Here is a 21,880-nt window from a genome sequence, read left to right on the forward strand (position 1 = left end):
ACCTTCTGGTGGATTAAGCCTGACACATTTCATGACCTTGAATGGTCCCTTTAGAATATGTGTTCATTATTATGCTATACTATTGGTTCAATCTTTTATTTAGCTGTGACACTCTCACTACCTTTCCCAGATCTGAAGAAGAGCTCTGTGTAGCTCCAAAGCTTGTCCCTCGCACCAGCCCACATTGGGCCAATAAAACATATTACCTCCCCCCAAGTTGTCTCTCTACATTTCATCAACAGACTTTCTAAAATTCTTCCTAAGCACTTGTCCTAATTTGTGGCTACATGGGAAGCTGAACACTAAGGCAAGATACCTAGAGCTGTTAGCTGTCCTTATGCTTTCAGAAATTTAGTGGAAGGGTCCTTAACATGACATCTCTCTTTTTTTTAAAGCTCCTGGGGGACAGGAGCAGTTGCATCACCTGCGTGTGCATTTATGCTCAGTGTTACGTGGAAAGTTTTAGCCCGAAGGGTGTCATCCTTTAGACATGGCTTTGTTAATGAATTCCCTTCTGTGTGCCTTTACATTCTCTTGGAATAAGGATATTTCCTGTGTAAAGATACTTACCGGGAGAGAGAAGGGTGCCGGGAGAGAGAAGGAATTAAAACTTGCTCTTTGACCTTGGGCAAGTTGCTTATCAATCTCTCTGTCTCTAGTCACCCAGGGAAAGTACCGGGCTTTAATGGGTAGGTCACTCAGCAGGGATTCCAGAGACCTGGTTTTTATTCCAGCTCTGAAACTGATCTGCTGTGTCTCCTTGGGCAAAGGAGTGCCTCTGTTTTCCCTCACACCTTTTGTCTGCTTAAATTGAAAACTCAGGGGCAGGGCTGATTTCTGCTCTGTGTTTGTACAGAGCCTAGCGCAACGAGGCCCTGAGGTCTGCTGAGCATTAATAAAATAAATGAAATTAGCAACAAAAGTGACTGCCAGAGAATTACTGGATTTACAGATGTTACCAATGTTGTTCTCAATACAAGTTGTTGTCTTTTTCTTTTCTTTGCAGAGATTGATTGTCTAATTAAGCTCCCTAAACCTGTGGATTACTGGGATCCAGTATTTGGGATTTGTGTCTTTCTCTTCTCCTTCATGATCCCTGTATTGATCATCACCATTTGCTACAGCCTCATGATCCGGCGTCTTAAGAATGTCCGTGTCCTCTCAGGCTCCAAGGAGAAGGATCGGAATCTGCGGCGCATCACTCGAATGGTCCTGGTGGTGGTTGCTGTCTTCATTATTTGTTGGACTCCCATTCAGATTTTTGTGCTGGTCCAGTGCCTGGGTGCAAAGGCCGAAAGCGAGCTCGAGTTAGCCATCTCATGCTTCTGTACTGCACTCGGATATGCCAACAGCAGCTTAAACCCTGTCCTCTATGCCTTCTTGGATGAGAACTTCAAGACGTGCTTCAGGAAGTTCTGCTTCCCCACCGCCTTCAGAACAGAGCTCCAGATGTCCAACAGGATGTGCAGCATCGCAAAAGATGTGGTTTATGCCTGCAAGAACTCAGAGGGGACTAACAATCCAGCATGACTAGGCATGGAAATTCCCATGGTGGCTGTCAGCCAGCAGAGCCCAACGACCCCCACTTCAGAGCTAACTCAGATAACAGCTCTTTAACAGAAGCTTTCTAACCCAGAAAGGGAAACTGGAAACCTAGGCAGCAACCTGGGGGCAGGGCAAATAAAAGAACTGCAAGAGCATGCAGAAAAGTGAGCCATTTTAACACCTTTCTTATTACACTGCTCTCCCCATTAAGCACTAGATTTTAATTCAGTCACCATTAAGTCCTATGAGCCACTAAGGTCATGCACTTTGCATACGGTTGTAAAGAATTCAGGAATTGAAGAGTCAAACTCAGACTTTGCTCCTGAGGTTTATTTTGCCATTGCTGCTGGAAAGCAGACAAAATGCTAATAACTTTTCTTGCCTGAGTTATTTCGGTGGCTCATCAAATAATATGGATTGCCGTGTGCTTGTGTGGGAATTTTAGGGCAGCCGCGGCTCTCTGAAATGTGGCTTCATTGACTCCAAAGCATGGAACAGCAGTGAAACAAAACAAAGATCATTTCCAGAATTACTTATGACTGGGGAGTGTGTGTGTGTGCGCGCCTGCGTGTGCGTGCATGCGTGTGTGTTTGGGGGGATTCAGACACTCCAGCCAGGAAAGAAAGAAGACTAGACAGTGTCACTGCATGGCTGGATATCTCAGCTCAAAGCCACTTAAAGAGAAGTAGACAACTTCCAGTGAAGGAACATACTAAAATCAAACCGTGTGCCGCAGAGGTGGGGGCAGGGCGGGAAAGGTGTGAAGGGATTGTAAAAAATGACAAACAGCTGCTTGGAAGAGGTAGAAGGCAAGACAAATGAAACAAATGTCAATTCAGAGGAAAGAGCTGGAATTGCTTTTTCTATATTTTCATTATAACAATGGATTGTACTTTGCGTGTGTGTGTGTTGTGTGTGTTTGTGTATGTATATATACACACACGTCTATATAGATATATAATTAATATTTCAACTTGCCAGACATTTCTCGGAGGCATTTCCCAATGGAGTCAAGATGACAGGTTAAATCAATGGAGTGGCTTAATCTGGAAAGACAGTTCAAGTTAGTTATGATGTCCTGAAGAAAGTACTGATATTTGACAGCAAGGCATCCGAAAGCACTCCAAGTTCCTCTGCTATCCTGCCTTCTGCTCCCTGTAAGATGGACAAACAGATCGACGGAGTGGTGCTGCAGACAGAATGCTGGAAGAGGGAGCCTTTCCCCCCCCTAAAGTGCTTTGGGCATACTGCTCCAATCAGCTAGTGGGCACCCCCACTCAGTTGTGCATCGCTTTTATGATGCAGCAGACTTGTCACCTCAAGTGAAATCATCTACCCTGTTGTGTCATTAAAAAATGAAAGTGTTTATGAAGAATAAACCACTCAACCCTCCCTCCACAGGCTGCCTCTGAAAATGGAACCTTTTCTTTCTGTAGCACAAGAGACCAGGAGACTATTGTGGGTGGCAGAGAGTGGAAAAAAAGTTTCCTGACTGGCTGAAAGCAACAGGACTTTTTAAAACAGTTTGAGCTGGGGGTGGTAGGCTCCAGAATGAAGGAAGAACAACTCTTCCACTTCATACCAATTGTACAGATTTTCTTGTGCTCTGTTCTGCAAAATAATGTATTTTTAATGTGTTGATATGCTGACATTTTAATGCTGCACTGTTCTTTATATATATATATGCTGGATGAGAACACAGTGTTATATTTCTATGTAAAGTTTTTTCTCTTTTGGAAAGGCTTAGAGAACAATTAAAATTCCTAAGTCACACATCTAGGAACTGGACTACTCGCAAACTATGCTAAATGGTACATGCTCTGGGAACCAGAAGGAGTCTCAAGCATTTGTCATGGAATTTAAATGGATTCTTCAGTAGAAAACTTTGTAATTAATATTTTCTATTAAGAATTGAGGGGGGGCGGAGACAAGCCCAGTAAGTACTTTGCAATGGATAGTTACCCCCAAACAATTGCACCAGCAATGAGGACTGATATGATTACCGATAATAAAATATCAAGCATGCAGAGAGGTAACACCTGAAAACAACATATTTTAAAGCCATTGCTGGCAATTGCATCCATATCCTCGGAAGATAAAAATGTTTCCTTTTTTTTTTTTTTTTTTTTTTTTCATTTTTAATGCTTGTAATGACAACACTACTATTCAATGAAGAATCTTGATTTTTCTTAACCATTAGCCGTCACCTCTTTTGATAGGGTCGTTTACATGTTGTACACAAACTGTGAAGAAGTTGAAAAAGATGCACAATCACTTTCTGAAGTGCTGTTAGGGGACTGACGCAAATGAGGTTTTTGACAGGAGAGATTCAGTTAATGACTGATCAAAGAACCTCAATGAGACCCTTTTTAGTTCTTGGTTGGATTGTTAAATACTTTTTTGTCCTAAGAAAAACTCTGGGGTTTCTTCGATCATTTAAGATGACACACACACACATATATATATTAATGTTGGGTGACTTTTTTAAACAGAGATGATTTTCTTATCTTAATCCATGCTCAACAATCCTACAGAAACAATGTACTCAGTAAGTGTCTGCCTACTCAGCTTCTGGATAATTCGTGGCCTTTGCTGTGAGTGTGTTTATACATTCTGATTTATGCTCAATGGAATTTGTTATAAGAAGAGCAACTACAACAACAATAGAAGCTTTATTGTACTGTGGCTCTGGAAGTAAAGAATCATGGCTGGCTGAAATGCAAGCCCTTTAATTATCTTCTGAAATTGTGGTGATGGTATGATTGAGCTTATGACTATTGCAGTGTAAATGGCAATTTCCTACATGGTTACTTGTGCTTTAATAAAGGAAAATAAACTCCTGCACTTTGAATGATGTGGAATGTTATGGCTTAATTCTATGAACTGCCTGGTTGTTGCCACAGTGGATCTACTGGAATATTTGCTCTTTAATATATAGGCTGATTTATAGGGGAGTAGCCATTTATGGGTCAGTCCCAATCAATAAGATTGGTGGGGTTGATCCCAACACCCACTGAAGTCAATGGGAGTTTTATAATATTGACCTCACTTGAAGCAAGGCAACTTAGAAACATCTAAAATAGAAATGATAGAAAATGTGCAGCTAGATGCTAATAGCCCAAGTTCAACTGTATCTGTTCATTAAATTAATCAGTACAGGACTGATCCAAAACCTGTTGAAGCCAATGGAAAGAATCTCATGGACTAGGATTTGGCCCATAGAGTACAATTGGGGAAAGAGCCCACAACTGCTGATTGTCCGTTAGAGAAAAAACCAGATGGCCATTCCATAAGCAAGATAATCCCAGCTACTAAAATTTAGTCATACTCAACCACTTCTGGCTCTTGTGCCATTAAAATTAGCCATTTATAATAGGTTTAGCTGTAGGAAAGAATGTTATACTTTGGAACTGGGAAAGATGGATCATTTGGTAAGACACGCAATAAAGAAAAGTGTCTGCTATCATCACTCTGTTCAATGTTCTTCTCAAGCCAAGGAAATGTCAGGATTGGTTTTTTTCCTAAAAGAAGAATGAAAGACAGTGTGAAAAAAAATAAAAAAATTAAGCTTGTATTTCTCTCTATAATGTATTTAATTTTAAGCACTCAGGTATCTGATCTCCTGGCTTTTCCGTAAAAGACAACTGCCTTATTTGATACTATGGATTCTAAGAGTTCTTCCTGCCAGAGATGGCACAAATTAGACCACTTACTAGCAATCCGAGTGGGAAGGACAAGGAATAATCAGGCTTATACTGAACTTTCATTCCTCATAGCCCTCCCGTTAGGTCAGGGTCAAGGCATGGTTAGATGATATGCTGGTGGGGAGCTTCCACTTCTTAGGGGGTCTCTGCTCTGTGGATAATGGAATATTTTTCCCCACAAAGTTGTCAGTCTGTCACCTCTCACTAGCACTAGACTCACAATTTAAAAACTAGAAATACGGTGGAAATTTTTAACAGTGAGGGTAATTAATCACTGGAACAACTTGCCTGGGGAAGTTGATAGGTTCTCCATTACTTGAAGTCTTTAAAGCAGGATGGGTTATCTTTTTAAAAGATATGCTCTAAATCCACCAGAAATGTATGGGCTTGATGAAGAAATTCCTGGGTAAGCTTCTCTGGCCTGTATTATTCAGGAGGTCAAACTAGATAGTCCCAATAGGTCCTTCTGGTCTTAAAAATCTATGAATCTATGAAAAAGGTAACAATCACCTCTCCCCTATACTGAATTCTCAGTATTCCAGTGAACCAAAATCCCAAGGTAAAGACACAGGAATAGTACCTTGAAGAAAACCTGATTGTGAAAACCTACAGCTGCAGCTTATCTTTGGAAGAATGCTTATTATTTATATTTCTACCCAAGATGTGCCCTTAGTAAAAACATCCTCTTATGCAGACAAAGCACAAAGTCTATTAAGATCTTCATGTTAATGCAGAAATACTCATTAATGTCTCAGATTTCCTGGTGAAGATTTGTTAAATCCCCAAAGAACTGCACCTCCGCCTCTGCATTCCAGTCTCTGATACATTATTGCTAGACATGATAATATGTGCATAGAGACTCTGTGAGTCTTCTCACCGACTGCTGCTTTATAGCTGCACATTTAAAGTGAATGCTGTTGATCACTACTGTTTGTATATTTTAATGAAACAGACTTCTCCAGAAGATGATTAGGGCTACAATCCCTTTTATTTCACATTAAACAGAAAGGGATTTTTTTTAAAGGAACAAAAGCGAGCTCAGCTATCACAAAAGCCATTAACTTTCCCACTAATTTTCGGTATTTCCCTATAGATTTCTGAAGAACTTTCTCACATTTATGCCTCTCTATTCTATGCAGAGCATAGGACCTTCCCTCTTTGCTGCAATCTTAGCTATCTACCCATATTTTTTGATAGCTTTCAGTTCTGTTTCTGTTCTGCGTTTCCATGTTATCCTTGGTCTTCCATGTCACCTTTTGCCTGAGGAGTTTCAGTCCAACGTCGGTCTTGTTATGTTAATCAAATCTTTCTTCCATGTATGCCCTAACCCATCTCAATTTTTGTTCTGTAATCTCCTGTCCTATCAGTTTCTGTTTTGCCCTCCTCCAGAGTTCTTTGTGATTTTTTTCCTGGCCATCTGATATTGAGGATTTGTTTATGAAAATTTGGAGTTTAGATAGTAAGGTCTTAATAAGTCTCCAAGTTTCAGCATTATATATTAAAACTGACTTAACAATGGTGTTAAATATTTAAAAGTTTAGTTTGGAGGAAAGATTTCTGTTTCTCCATGTCAGCTTTAGAATTACATCGACATGTCTGGCTGTCACTATTCTGGCTTTAATGTCTTTAATTTGTTTTGAGTGTTGTGCTTAAAATGCTGCCAAGATATGTGAAATATCAGACTTCTTCTATGTCAGTTCCAAAAAGGCATTACAGACACTTCTTGTTGTGTGTTGATTCTCAAGATGCTGGGACTAGATGACAGGAGATCGATCACTTGATGATGCCCTGTTCCATTCATTCCTTTTGAAGCATCTGGCACTGGCCACTGTCAGAAGACAGGATATTAGGCTAGATGGTCCATTGGTCTGGCCCAGTATGACCATTCTTCGGTTCTTATTTGCTTATTTACTCCTGCTGTGTTGTCATCTGTTTTGGCTTCGTGGTATTATATTGTGGCCATTTCTGTTGTTCACATCTGTTCTTTGTTCTTTTTTTAATTCCCAATTGAGCTACCACTAGTCTGCATGGTCTGTTCCCACATCTGCCCTGTTCCTGCTGTATACATCTTCTAAATTTACACCTTCTTATACTTCTGAAGATATTTGTTTAAAAAAGATCCTTGTTCTTCAAAAAGAAGCTTTCACTTTTGCTACATCTTGAATTGAAACTCAAACTGTGTATTCCCGACTTCATGCAGTGTTACTGTGCATGTGCTGATGACTGCATAGATTCATCATTATGACTTTTCAGGATTCAGCACAACTTTCACATTCTGCACGTTGCATTAATTTCTCATTCCTTACGTGCAATTTAAGATTATAGTCCTCATTCTCAAAACCCTGTCTGGAGGCTACATGAAACACTACCCCTATTTATGTACCACTGCATGAATACTGTGCTCAGCAAGGACAATGTAGCTGTCTGTAGCATTGAAAAGATAGGAAATGGAGGTTTGTTCCAGATGGTGAAAGCAGCAGAGGGGAAAGTTCTCACACCAACAGCTGGAAGAATGTTTGAGAGGGAAATGAAAGTTCAGCTGTTAGGGCATTAACCTAGCAGTTAGGAGACCTGCGTTTATTTCCTTGCCCTGCCACACACTTCTTGTGAGCCCTTGTGCAAGTCACTTAGCTTCTCTATTCCTCTGTGACCTATCTCTAAAATGAGGACAATAGCACTTTCCTACCTCACAGGGCTGTTGTGAGGATAAATACATTGAAGATTTGGAAATGCCTTGAAGCCTACTGTTGAAAAGTGCTATGTAAGAGCTGGGTATTATTATAAATGCTAGAAAAGGAGAAAAGGGGGTGACAGGTGGAGGTCCATGAGATAGGCAGAAGTGAGTCTCTGGAGAGCTTCATCAAGAAAGCAAGCTCCTGAAATGACTGAGAAGCCAGTGGTGTGGTGTGGAGACTGGAGTGATCCGATCCTGCTTCTGTGCACATGAGAACTGGGGCAGTGGCAATCTGCTCACAGTGAAGTCTGGAAGCTGGGGAAACCTTGGAGAAGGGAGCTAGAATGCGCAAAGTGACAGGAGATAAAGTCATGGATGTGGACTTCAGTGGGAGATTAGAGGACTTGTCCTAATCAGTCAATAATAGGAGGATGCACAGGTATGGGAGGCTAGTCAGTGTCATGATAAGGGGAGGTGGTGAACTGTTAGAGAGGAAACCCTTATCCCAAACCACGTATTTATGAGAACCAGCAAAACAAAGAAAGAAATTCCTATAAACGTGCACCATAGATGTACTCTGTTAAAATGTATTCTAAGGGTTCCCTTCATGTAAAGGTTGCTATTCACACTGACGTTTGAAGGGCCAGGCAGTCAGACTTGCATGTGCATACTTGTGTATATAACAATGTGTGCACATTTGTGTCCCTAACTGGCACTCAACATTCCTGTGATGGCATGAGAGATGGTGGGCAGGGGGCAGGCAAATGAGCAGTTAGATGTCTAGTTAGGTCCTTGTACACACAAGGGTAGTAATTGCAAATACAAATGGGATGTGCCAAAAAGCTTTCAGTGGTGTGCACAATTCTGAGGCTAAAGAAATCAATGATGGCTAATATTGGGTATACAGTTGCCATGTCATTTTTTGTAATATCCTGATTCCTGGGTAGGTTGCATAATATACCTGAAATAGTTAATACAGAAATAGCATCAAGAAGTGTTACAAATCTTGGCAACAACATTAATTAATTAATTGTATAAATCCGCTGTGACACATCTTTAACCTAAAAAATAGTAGCTCCTGGATACTGGCGTGTTAAAACCTGGCAGTGAGTCTCTACCTGCAGGGGAATGCAAATGGCCTTTTCACAGGCTCTTCTGCAGAGCAATTATTCTCTCTCTGATGGCAAAACATTGAGCTTCCTGCTTCAGCACCATGGAAACTCTAAACACACCCTGGAGTAGCAAGCACACCATAATATCAGAAACAAACCGAGATCGTATTCACCTCGCTCATATTCTGCTTCTTGCTTATTGGTTCTTCATATTCACAGTGTCAGGAGAGTTACCTTGCTGTAGCTCTTGCAGGCCTCTGCATCAGACACCCGCCCACGCGTTCCGGCAGACTTCATTACTCTCTGAGCTGGCTCGCAATTCCACTCCGACCACAATTTGCTAGGCTTGAGTAACAGGCCTGCTGGGAATTGCTACCTGATGCAAATAGCTTTCTGCAGATGTTACAATCGCAACTTCAGGATGGAAGGGATTGTTTTTCCCCTGACAGGAACAATACACCTTGGTGTAATGACTGCCCCACAGCCCTGCTGGGTAAGTGGGCTGCTGAAGTCTGCTTGCTTTTTAATGCAACAACATGGAACGGGGCGTGGAAGGGTGATATCTTTTAATGGATCAACTTCAGCTGGTGAGAGAGACAAGCTGAAGAAGGTGTCTGAAGAACTCTGTGGTGCTTGAAAGATATTACCTCCCGTGCCTTGTGTCTCTAATATCCCGGGACCAACATGGCTACATGCTTTTTAATGTGTCCTGGGAAAAGGAGCTATCACTCTGCAAGCCACAGTCAGAGAACCATCTCTTGCATATAGGGGGAAATCCTGTCCTTTGTGACAAGCAAGAACACAAGGACTTGGTGTGGGAATCAGCAGGGGCCTTCCCAGGCCTTAGAGAAGGAGAGGAGATACCCACAGCCATGACTGCCACAGGACTGCGGGGGCCTCTGCTCCATTTGCACAGTGAGGGGGGCCAACAGCTGCATCTCTGAGTAGCCAATGATCTCCCCGGTCCTGCCCTCTCCCTTGCCTCACCTCTCAAGTCCCCTCCTAAAGCTGGATTCCACAAAGTACTTGGGCTATTCACACAACCGCAGCAGGGCCTTCCCTGAGAGTAGAGGAAGCAGCAGTATGTGCCTTATAAAGAATATAGCTAAAGACAGTTAGAGACAGGAGGAAGATTGTTTACACCCACTGGGAGCCTGCCGATAAGCAATAAGCCCTCCCTGTCAGTACTGGACAATGCTCCAGCCCTTGCTGGGGGAAGGATGGTCCAGTGATTAGGATTCTGGCTGAGGAGCTGGGTCCAATTCCCTGCTCCACATGGGCTTCTTGTGTGACCTTTGGCAAGTCTTAGCCTCCCTGTGCCTTCGTTCCCCCTCTGTGCAATGGGGATAAGAGCACACAGTCCGAAAGCTCAGCAGGGAGCTTACAAGTCAGCAGCCTGGAGAACCTTCGCTGCAAGGCTCACCTGCAGATGAGAGCTGGAACCCATTGTTTTTTTTCATTCCTGGAAAAAATTGTAGCAAACTGAAAAAGTTTGTGTTTCATTACAATTGTTCTTTTAAATGTTCTGTGTTTTCATTAAAAAAAATAAATGGAATCCCCCCAAACTTCCAGCTGAAAGCATATCGGTTCTGCAAGCCAGGTGGCCAGACAAGCCACAAGCTGGTGAGTGTGGCCGCAGGGCATCCCAACAATCCATAAGCCAGGAAGCCTGGGATGGGATGGAATTGACCTGTGCTCACGGAATGTTGTGAATCTATCAAAACAGCATTTTTCCACCAAAAAACTGTTCTGTCAAAAAAATTTGCCCCACTCTCCCCAGGTTATAATGCCATGCTTTTGACCATTTTCCTTTCCAGGGGCTCTATTTTCCGTCCTCTGCAAAGAGTTTTGAGGAGAGACTGCACCAAACTGCACCAGATGCATTGATTAGCTCAACTCTGCAGAACAATGCTGTCAATATGTAATCATGCTTAGTGGCTTTTCGGCTTATTTTCGTCCCTGTGAAAACTCAGTCCTGGGTGGTGACTCAGCTGGCAGATTTTGCTGTTGAATGTTTGTTTTACATGAAGCATTAAAAATGCCCCACTGCATTTTAATATCATGCCTTTGTATGATATTTTGGATTTGTTCTAATCTTGCTGTTTCAATGTATTGGCTTTGTTTCACCACTGAGAGGATTCTGAGAGATAATCACCCTCCTCCAAGGAATGAGCATAAGAAAGCAGAAAATGAGCCTGACCCAGAGAGAGATTGTTTTTGTGCCCCATTTCTTCCTGGAGAAGATGGAAAGCTGGGAATGGAAATTGTAACGATGAGATACCCTCCATATTTTGCATCAGCTGCCAGAGTATGGCTTAGCTTGAATGTGTTTTGCTGCAAAACCACCACTAGATTTTTATTAGAATGTATCAGGGAAATAACTGAGACCTTTTGGCTTGTAGTGGTTGGCAAGGTTGGTTTGTGGTGATTGTAGTATCATTATTCGGATCAGAATCAAACCCTTCATTCCCTACGATCATTGCAATCTAACCAGGGCCACCTCACACCCTCCTCATAGCCCCACATTAAGGATACAGAGGCCGAATCGATATAAATGCCACCTATGCTTTACCTCAGTTCAAAGGGTTGCATGCAAATAAGAAAGCTGGCATGCACTAGTGGGGTGGGGCTGGCTCTCAACTGATACTTCAGGCTCACAGGAGTGAATGAAATGGATGCACTACAAAGCCCTGTACAAGGATTCTAAGGCCTTCTCTTGATGAGGAAAAAAGGCGTGTTCTTAACTCGTGTTAGCTAACATGAAGTAAACTCCTTCAGAAGACAAGGCTGGTTCTAGTTTTCACATCATTTAGCTGGTCAAGGCAAACCCTAGGTTCTCCCATCATTTTAAACTTGACCTGCTAATATGTGTAAAAACTACAAACTGCCTCATCTCGACCAGGGACGCCCAGAGGATTCAAGGGGCCTAGGGCAAAGTAGGGGAGCTGTGGCACTTGTACTCACCCAGCGGCGATCTGGGTTTTCAGCGGCATTTCGATGGCGGGGGGCCCTTCAGTCGCTCTGTGTCTTCGGCAGCACTGAAGGGCCCCCTGCCGCTGAAATGCCACCAAAGACCCAGAGCGACTGAAGCCCTCCTCCTCCCCCCCGCCGAAATGCTGCCGAAGACCCGGACCGCTGCAAGGCCAGGGCTCCTGGGGCATTTCAGTGGCAGGGGGCACTCCGCATCTTTGGCAGCACTGAAGGGCCCCCCACTGTCACCAGGCCAGGGCTCTCAGGGCCCTTGCGGGGCCTGGGTCCTGGGGCAAATTGCCCCACTTGCCCCCTCCCTGGGCAGCCCTGAACTCGACTGGATTTTATCTCAGGTTAGTTACCTCATGTGAGCAACACAAGTTAAGAACACATCTTTTTTTCCAAGAAAAGATGACCCCTAATGGGTGGTGCATGCCAGTGATGGCCAGTGATTTCTACTGGCGACAGGCTTGCTTTCATCTGCAGCACAACTCCATTGATTTGACTCTGAGATTGACAGTCAGAGTCTGGTGGGATGCAGAGTCATGATACACCCTGATGAAATGGCTGCTTAATTTGTAAGCTCCCGTAATAGGGACTGTCGTCTTGTTCTGTGTTTATCCAGTGCCTACTTCAATGTGGTCCTGATCTGGGTCTGGGCTTCTAGGGGCTATGTGTTAATACAAAGAATAAATAATAGTAAGACCTTCTGCTGTTTGGTGCACAAGAGCGGCACGGAGCCAGGTTTCCCTGGAGGGACTGTAGTCACCCCACAGTGCACAGAAGTCTCTGAGAGAAGTCAAAAAAATTATATGAAATCAGTCGGAACTGAGGGCTATCCACACTTCCGAGTCCACAGGAGTATATGAGATAATTAGAGATGCAGGGCGAACACATATGCTGCCATCAGTAGCAAACATTGGCTGGCAGGGGGTGGATGATGAACATGTGACTCCAGCTCAGATAAGCAGCAAAGTGCATTTGTTTTACAGCAAGTTGTCCCATCCCACCTCAGGATTCCTGCTATGTGCTGGCTGGTAGTGTCTCTGCTACCTTTTGCTTCTGTGGGCGGTGGGGGACCCAGTCCTGTCTGTTCTGTGCTTTGGGATGAGGCCAGTGATAAAAATGATATTTGTTCCATGCTCCGGATGCTTATTCTGGCAAATCTTGAGCGGGATACAATCATCCAATCAGGAACCTTTGGTGTCCAAAATGTCTTTGCTTTCATCTTTGTTTGATTTTTGTAAGTATTATTTTGCCTCTTGGAGTCATTCATGAGGACAAAATAATATGAAACATGGTATACAAACAATGAACTTAGATAAAACCATAAATACTCTTGCTGGAAGGTTGCAAAGTAACATGACTTTATTTCTTAGAATCCATAATGATGACACACCAAAACCCCCAAACAGAGAGAGACAAAGCAGGCTGCTCCCTAAAAACTGAGAGGCACAACTCACCCCACATTACTCAAGGCTGGCTGGCTGCTGACTGACGGCTGGTAGGCCCAGATCTCAGGCTTCTCAACGGAGCCTCCTACCCTGCAAGTTGGACTAGAAAAAACACAGAAATTTAAAGTAATAGCATATAATTTTAACAGTTTTCAATACACCACAGTCTCCTCCCAGAATTTTTTACTTACCATGAGATCAAAGCTCACATCATTTCAGCCCCACAAATCTCTCTCTCTAGGTCTGACCCATTGTACTATCTGGCCACACCTGTTTTGTATTAATTTCTTTTCACAATTCTAGTTCAGATTGAATGGAATCAGATGGGAGAACAATCTGCAGCTCAGTCAGAGAGAAGCCAGAAGGAGAGTATTGTCTGAATTACACTGATAAGAAGTGAAATATAATTAATTTCCCAAATCATTTACATAAATATAAAGCAGCAGAGGGCTGAGGTTTGGAGACCATTTTCATTACACTGAAATCTGACTTTATTAATGATCAATCTCTGATCTCTTCAGAGGTAATTACACAAAAAAATATATAAAAAGAAGTGCCCTACAGTTGAATCCCCATTTCTGTGTTTTAGTTATTAGATTTGCTCAATGTATTCCTTGGAGAGTTTTGTTTACAAACCCTTTGGGAAATGCAGACTGTCGCCTTCTTACAATAGCACTGAGAGTTGATGCATAGCTATGAGTGAGACTGATCGTATCTGCACTGCCTGAGTCTTCAGACAACATTGATTAACTTCCAGAATCCTGTCCCAAAGTGTCTCTGGCCCATTGTCAAATGTGGGCTGAATCTGCTGTAGGTGATGTCTTTGTTGATTGGTTCAAAGTCCCTGTCAGGAACCCAGGAGGACATCAGATGTTATGGACATTTTTGGAGCTGCAGTAAAAAGTTACTTATTAGTGATCATTTGTAGTATTTGTATGTTACAGTGATGGCTAAAATCCCCAGTCAGGTTCTGAGCCTCACTGAGTTAACACACATATTGGGAGACAATCCCTGCCCTGAAGAACTTACATTTTAAATAAATGAGACAGAGAAACAGTGGGAAGGGACACAGAGGCATAGGGAGGGGAAGTTGCCCAACCATGTATGCATAGGAGGTAAGTGGCAGAGTTAGGAAGTGCACCAATGTTTTCTCAGAGCCTAATCAACTGGGCCATGCTGTCTTCTCTGGTAGGAGCCCTGGTTCAAACCTCATAGACTATCAGGGTTGGAAGGGACCTCAGGAGGTCATCTAGTCTAACCCCCTGCTCGAAGCAGGACCAATCCCCAACTAAATCATCCCAGCCAGGGCTTTGTCAAGCCTGACCTTAAAAACCTCTAAGGAAGGAGATTCCACCACCTCCCCAGGTAACACATTCCAGTGCTACATCACCCTCCTAGTGAAAAAGTTTTTCCTAATTCCAGCCGAAACCTCCCCCGCTGCAACTTGAGACCATTACTCCTTGTTCTGTCATCTGCTACCACTGAGAACAGCCTTGATCCATCCTCTTCAGAACCCCCTTTCAGGTAGTTGAAAGCAGCTATCAAGTGCCCCCTCATTCCTCTCTTCTGCAGACTAACCAATCCCAGTTCCCTCAGCCTCTCCTCATAAGTCATGTGTTCCAGCCACCTAATCATTTTTATTGCCCTCTACTGGACTATTTCCAATTTTTCCACATCCTTCTTGTAGTATGGGGCCAAAACTGGACACAGTACTCCAGATGAGGCCTCACCAATGTTGAATAGAAGGGAATGATCTTGTCCCTCAATCTGCTGGCAATGCCCCTACTTATACAGCCCAAAATGCCATTAGCCTTTTAGGCAACAAGGGCACACCGTTGACTCATATCCAGCTTCTCGTCCACTGTAACCCCTAGGTTCTTTTCTGTGGAACTGCTGCCTAGCCATTCGGTGCCTTGTCTGTAGCAGTGCATGAGCTTCTTCTGTCCTAAGTTCAGGACTTTGCACTTGTCCTTGCTGAAACTCATCAGGTTTCTTTTGGCCCAATCCTCTAATTTGTCTAGGTCCTTCTGTATCCATCCTTACCCTCCAGCATATCTACCACTTCTCCCAGTTAGTGTAATCTGCAAACTTGCTGAGAGTGCAGTCCATGCCATCCTCCAGATCATTAATCAAGATATTGAACAAAACTGGCCCCAGGACTGACCCTTGGGGCACTCCACTCGATACCAGCTACCAACTAGACATGGAGCCATTGATCACTACCCATTGAGCCCGACAATCTAGCCAGCTTTCTATCCACCTTATAGTCCATTCATCCAGCCCATACTTCTTTAACTTGCTGGCAGGTTAAAGTTAGCTTGCTCCTGACTCTATGCACACAATGGCTGCTTTTGCACCACCTAAGTTTGTGCATGTGTTAATAAATTAGTGAAAGGCAAATGATATTTTCTGCTGAAATACATAGTCAGCTTCCTTGGACTGGAACTGCATTCTGTTGTGTTGGTTTTATACCAATATAAAGCCATCGCCTTCTGTGTTAACCAAGTGTTAACCAATGTTAAAGCAGATAATAAGGTTTTGCCTCTGCATGAAAAGATAGTTTGGTTCAAGGATTAAGGCTTTTTAATTGCGGCACTGTTATGTTTCTGGCATTGCATTTATTTAAATTTTCACTCTCTCACTCTTTTTAAAAATAAAACGAAGGCCATGCTCAAATAAGTAGAATAACTGACAGTAACAAAACACAAGTGTATATTAGATATAAATACTTTGACTGGTTTTGCAAGCTTAAAATGTATATAACAAAAGAAAAATGAATGAAAACTTTTCCTGAATAGAGAAAAAAAATCTTCTCGCGCTTCACTGGTTTCAGAGACCTAAATTTGTAGACTGTAAATGCTAATGACTATTGAATTGCTAACAGACTGTGATTCTGACTCTGGTATAGATGCGAGTAAAGTGTTGTAGACTATCATGCATGCCAAATCTTGTGAATGTCATAGTTACCAGAGGAACTGCATCTCTGACTCTTCCTGCTCTCCTTGAGTGCACCTCCTCTCAGGTCTTGGGCTGTCACCTTTTCTGGCATGGAATCACATGATACTCTCAGCCTGGGCCTTGGGCTGTAGTCCCCATGTACCAGCTGCGATTACCTCAGGCCATCCGATTTAGGTGCAAAGTCATTTCCCTCTAGGAGCAGTGACCAGAGGTATCCAGAGCCCACACAGCCTTTTAGAGGAAAGTAGTACTGATCTAGAATTGTTTCAGAGAAAAAGCTCTTAAAACAATAAGCAGCCCGTTCACATACCTGTCTTTCCTTAAGGCTTTCTATTCTCCAGAAGTTGGGAAAGGCCCTAGCTCCTTCAGACAGTCCCATCTTACCTGTTCATTCTCACAAAGAATAGCTCCTTGACAATTCCCACCTCCCTCTCTCTAGAGAGGCTCTGGAACCATTTAGTCCTTTTAATCTCTACTTTGCTAGCCTTGGCAAAACAACTATGGAAGTTGCCTCTTCCTGACTTATAGCTCAGCTATTGTCTCATACTTTCCCCCAAATGTTTTTTCAGAGGTTGCTTCTGTAGAGTCACTGTGTTGCCTTCCTGATTGTTTTTCCAATAGCCTCCCTATTAAGTAGATCAATAGATTCATAGCTCAGCAACCCAATATAACTATACAGTGATTATCTCACTATGCATCCTGGTCATTGAGTCCCAGGTCACACAAAATACTCAGGAAATGATTGCAGATCGGTATTACTAGGGCCCCAACCTACCAATTTCACAACCATAAAAAATGTGTCACAGACTGTGAAATAAGCTCTTCCCCGTGAAATCTGATCTCCTCCTTGCTGCTGGGAGAACTCCAGCATGGGGCTCCTAGTCCCAGCTGGCCTGGAGAGGGAGAGGACTTGTCCTTCCCCTGCAGGGCCCCTCTCGCTCTCAGGGAATATCACACTCACCTTGGAGTGTCTTCCCCTGCTGCAGGGAGCTCCAGCCCTGGAGGTTCCTGCAGCTGGAAGAGACTTGTGAAGGTGGGTCCGATATCCCCCTGCTCCTGGAAGTGTGTTCCTGGAAATGCCCCTAGCTGTGAGTCCCTGCTGGGCTTCAGAGAGACAGGACTTGTCCTTCTCGTGCACGGCAGCTCTGAGGCAGGGGGCAGGGAGGGAGATCAGACACACTTTTGGGTACCTTTTGGGTTGGGACACAGGTAATTTCAGAGATAAACAACTGAAATCATGAACTGACCAATTTTAAAACCCTCTTGAATTTGGTAGGGCCCAAAGTATTACATGGCAGCCCCTATGAGCTCCTGCAGTCATGTGATTATTTGAGATGCACAGCATTCATATGTTTCAAAAGTAAGTATCAAACCTTAACAGTTGTGGAGAAAAGCTTGGAAACACGAAACCTTAAAGCAGTGGTTCTCAACCAAGGTACATGTGCCTTTGGGGGTACACAGAGGTCTCTCCGGGGGTACACCAACTCATCTAGACATTTGCCTACTTTTACAACAGACTACATAAAAAGAACTAGTGAAGTCAGTACCAACTAAAATTTCATACAGACTATAGACTATACACTGAAATGTAAGTGCAATATTTTTAGTCTAGTTGATTTATTTTATAATTATATGGTAAAAATGAGAAAGTAGGCAATTGTGGAGTACTAGTATGTTGTGACTTGTATTTTTATGTCTGTTTTTGGAAGCAAATAGTTTTGAAGTGAGGTGAAACTTAGGGGTACATAAGACAAATCAGACTCCTGACATGGGTACAGGAGTCTGGAAAAGTTGAGAGCCACTGCCTTAAGGGCTCAAAAAAAAAAAAGGAGTGTGCCCCTTAGTGGAATGAAAAGTGAAATGCAGGTAATTTCTACATGCCTTAGCTCAAGCAGAAGTTGCAGGCAGGATGCAGGAATCACTGGGTGAAATTTTCTGGCTTCTGTCACGCAGGAAGTCAGATGATATAATCATAAAGGTCCCTTCTGACCTTAAGATATATGAATCTATGAACATAGTGATACCCAGAGAATAAACAAACAAACTAACTGACAACAAAGTCTGTTTTTGTATTTTTTCTGATATTTAGAAAAATGTACAATAGTGATCATTACCTCACAAATTCAGAATTTTAATGAGCACACTGTTGTCAATTCTGTTAAGTCTTGCAAAATTTATAGTTTTTCTTAAGACAGTAGCTCCTTAAATTAAGAATTTCAGCTTCCATTTTTAAAAAAATGTCAGATTCCAGGCCTCGTGGCTGCAGAGAAACACATGGAAATGTGAATCAGGTGTATTCTAAAGGTGCGGAAACAATGAAATCAAATAAAAAGAACCCCAAAGTTGTTACTCTTTTAAAGATGTCATGATTTTTAAAGCAATCTGCTGATTTTAGGGGTCCTGACTTGTAATTTTTGAACATGGGGCTGGCGATGCTGTGACCATGTTATTCAGATTAGAAGCTCATTTGAATATATATATCATTAACTGCTTGTTTTCAGAGATATGCGCTGGCATTCTTGATATCATTTTTCAGCAATTAATTTTAAAGCAGTAGTAGGTCTGGGTTTTGCTTAATCAATGGCATTTCATGCTTAGTTCAGAGGCATTCCTTTAGATTATTATATTCTGTGTCTGTGTTGACCACTGCACAGTGGTAAGGACAATGGGACAGCAAAGAGCCATTTAATTTGAAATGGGAATCTCAGTCTGTGACAATGTTCTGTTATGGTGGTTTCCAAAAGACTGATTTAGAGTGGAATATGTTTACTGGGCCACATGCGACCTGCTGCATTATGATAGGCTTAGGGGAAAAAAAGATGTAGGGAGAGGTTTTCAAAAAAGGAGTCACACACATGCTCACACTAGAATTCTGTGCAAAAAGCATGTGCAAGCAAATCATGTAATTGCTTTGTAATTAAATTTGTGTGCACAGCTGATCAGTTTGAATGTGCACTCACCGTAACTGTATGCTGTTTAGGCCTGCAGTTGTGACACAACAACTATGTTAGTCTGCCAAGGTGGACCTCCCAGGTTTAAAAAGAATAAAGATGGAGGCAAGATGTTTTCAGAGAAGGGACCTTGACAGAAGTGGAGCTGCAGTGAGCCAATGGATAGAAAAAGTGTTTGTAAGATCCAGCTCATGATATATAATATTCATGAGTGGATGAAGACATTAATGAAAGATTCTGGATGCTAATCTGTGCAAAGGTTTTTAAAGCAGTAGCATAAGTCAAACTAGGTTAAATCAGTAAAGATGTGCAAAGGCATCAATCTTGTGCAACAAACTAGCGTGGTAGCAAAATGATCAGATGTGAAATCAGTGACAAAAAGGAGTATTCTGCATCCTTGCATCGCCCATGACACTTGACAGGGATAGAATATGCCACCAAGGGCCTCACATGCTCAGAGAGAGCTTCATTTTCTGGAACCCAAAAGCAGAAACTGAGTATGAGGCTTTCAGAATCCCTGACTAATAGTGACACACTCTGGAATTCCAGAGAGTCAGTGCAATAGCAGAAGTAAACCTGAGTTTTATGTAAGAGCTGAAAGTAAAGGCGCTTATTCTATGTCTGTGCTGATTAAAGTGGGAAATATATTGCCTTTATTCATTCTACTTATATATATTGTGGGCCCAATTGTCCATGAAATTTCTCCGTTTTTATGCCATTCTGACTGGAGAAATCAGCCCTGGCATAAAAATAGAATAGATCAGTGCTGGAGCAGGCTCTTTCTAGTTATGTTTAAAGGACAACGGAATTAAGGAGAATCCTGATATGTCAAGAAAGCCCAGGATGGGATTTAGCCGTGACTACCCCAGGTGAAGTACTGTTACTTATGAATGGCTCTAAGGGGATGAACAGCATGTAGGAGACCTTTCTGCATCTGACATGAAGTCAGGTATCCCAAGCAAACATCTTCTAGCTGTGTCAGGCCCAAGAATCCCAGATTGGAGCTTCTTGCTTAGTCTAAATGGTTTCTGATCACTCTCCTCTTAAATGGACATTGTTATACTGAGAGAGCTCCCAGCTGCAATATTTTTTCTCTATCTATTTGAAAAGTCATTATAAATGGTGTGTCACACACACATTGAAAATACTTGCCGATATTTTTTTTTCAACAATAATAGCTAAAACCCAGTAGGTTACCAAATGTGTAAAGCTAACTCTTTGGGCTAGACCCGCTGATTGTAATTGACTTTGGCTCCTACTTCTTGAAGGCTGATGTCCTTCTAGGATCAGTAATACCGTAGTGCTTGTACATTTGGCTAACGCAGGTGAAAGGCCAACATCCCATGTGAACAGCTTTTGAAGGATGGCAGCTTCATGTGAAGCTAAATTTTGTTTAGGTTTCTTTTCCTTACTGAAGATCCTTTTCATGTGGGAACATACAGAATATATTTATATAGTTCCCGCCAGAGGGCATACTTGCAAAAGAATAGGAAACCCTCCAAAATGCCATCTCCTTTCAACTGAGACATTTAGATCTGGGCCTAAATGATCATAGTCACCCAAGGGCCTGCACTTTCCTTGCACAAGGCTCCTGCATCTTCCTCAAACAGCTGCTAATACTCTTAGCTCCCATGTCTGCCGCCTTGGAAGATTAACCTTGGGGGGTCAACAGACCCCCAAACTTCCAGCGACAAACTTCCTTTCCAGCCTCTAAAGTAAGCAGTGTTATCATAGAATCATAGAAGATTAGGGTTGGAAGAGACCTCAGGAGGTCATCTAGTCCAACTCCCTGCTGAAAGCAGGACCAACTCCAACTAAATCATCCCAGCCAGGGCTTTGTCAAGCTGGTCCTTAAAAACCTCTAAGGAATGAGATTCCACCACCTCCCCAGGTAACACATTCCAGTGCTACATCACCCTCCTAGTGAAATAGTGTTTCCTAATATCCAACCTAGACTTCCCTCTCTGCAACTTGAGACCATTGCTCCTTGTTCTGTCATCTGCCACCACTGAGAACAGCCCAGCTCCATCCTCTTTGGAACCTCCCTTCAGGTAGTTGAAGGCTGCTATCAAATCCCCCCTCACTCTTCTCTTCTGCAGACTAAATAACCCCAGTTCCCTCAGCCTCTCCTCACTTTCCTAGCAAATGTTCATCTAATCTAATCTACCTATCTATCTAATTATCTAATTCTTTGTTCCTAGCACAACACTTCTGGCATTCACTTCCTGAAAAGCAACTCTTAGTCTCTCATCTGCCAAATCTTCCCCCACTCCTGCAGGTGCTTTGAGGGTCACCTGAGTTAATGTGGGATGCCTATACAAATTACCTAACTCAAGACCTCAGCAAACTCTGCTTTGACAGATTCCTTCGGTTTCTAATAAAGAGCATTCTGTCCAAATGGAACACAAGACAGCTCCTTGTCCAGTCACACATCACAGCTAACTAGGAATAGAACCAAGCCATGAAAATTGGGTCTGGAGTTTACACACTGAAATTCAGGGAGTTAATCATC

The 21,880-nt window shown here is 42.7% G+C and overlaps 1 protein-coding gene across 1 annotated transcript in view; it reads left to right on the top strand.

Moving 5' to 3' along the window:
* OPRL1 (opioid related nociceptin receptor 1) overlaps window positions 1-4,396 on the top strand; it is a 34,653-nt gene extending 30,257 nt beyond the window's left edge. Inside the window, exon 4 of the mRNA XM_030533699.1 lies at window positions 1,007-4,396. Within this exon, the coding sequence (XP_030389559.1) occupies window positions 1,007-1,530 (524 nt within the window). The 3' untranslated portion in view covers window positions 1,531-4,396. The remainder of the gene's footprint in view (window positions 1-1,006) is intronic.
* The last annotated feature ends 17,484 nt before the right edge of the window (window positions 4,397-21,880 follow it).

Source organism: Gopherus evgoodei, chromosome 14 (genome assembly GCF_007399415.2).
Source record: "Gopherus evgoodei ecotype Sinaloan lineage chromosome 14, rGopEvg1_v1.p, whole genome shotgun sequence".
Lineage (NCBI taxonomy): Eukaryota > Metazoa > Chordata > Testudines > Testudinidae > Gopherus > Gopherus evgoodei.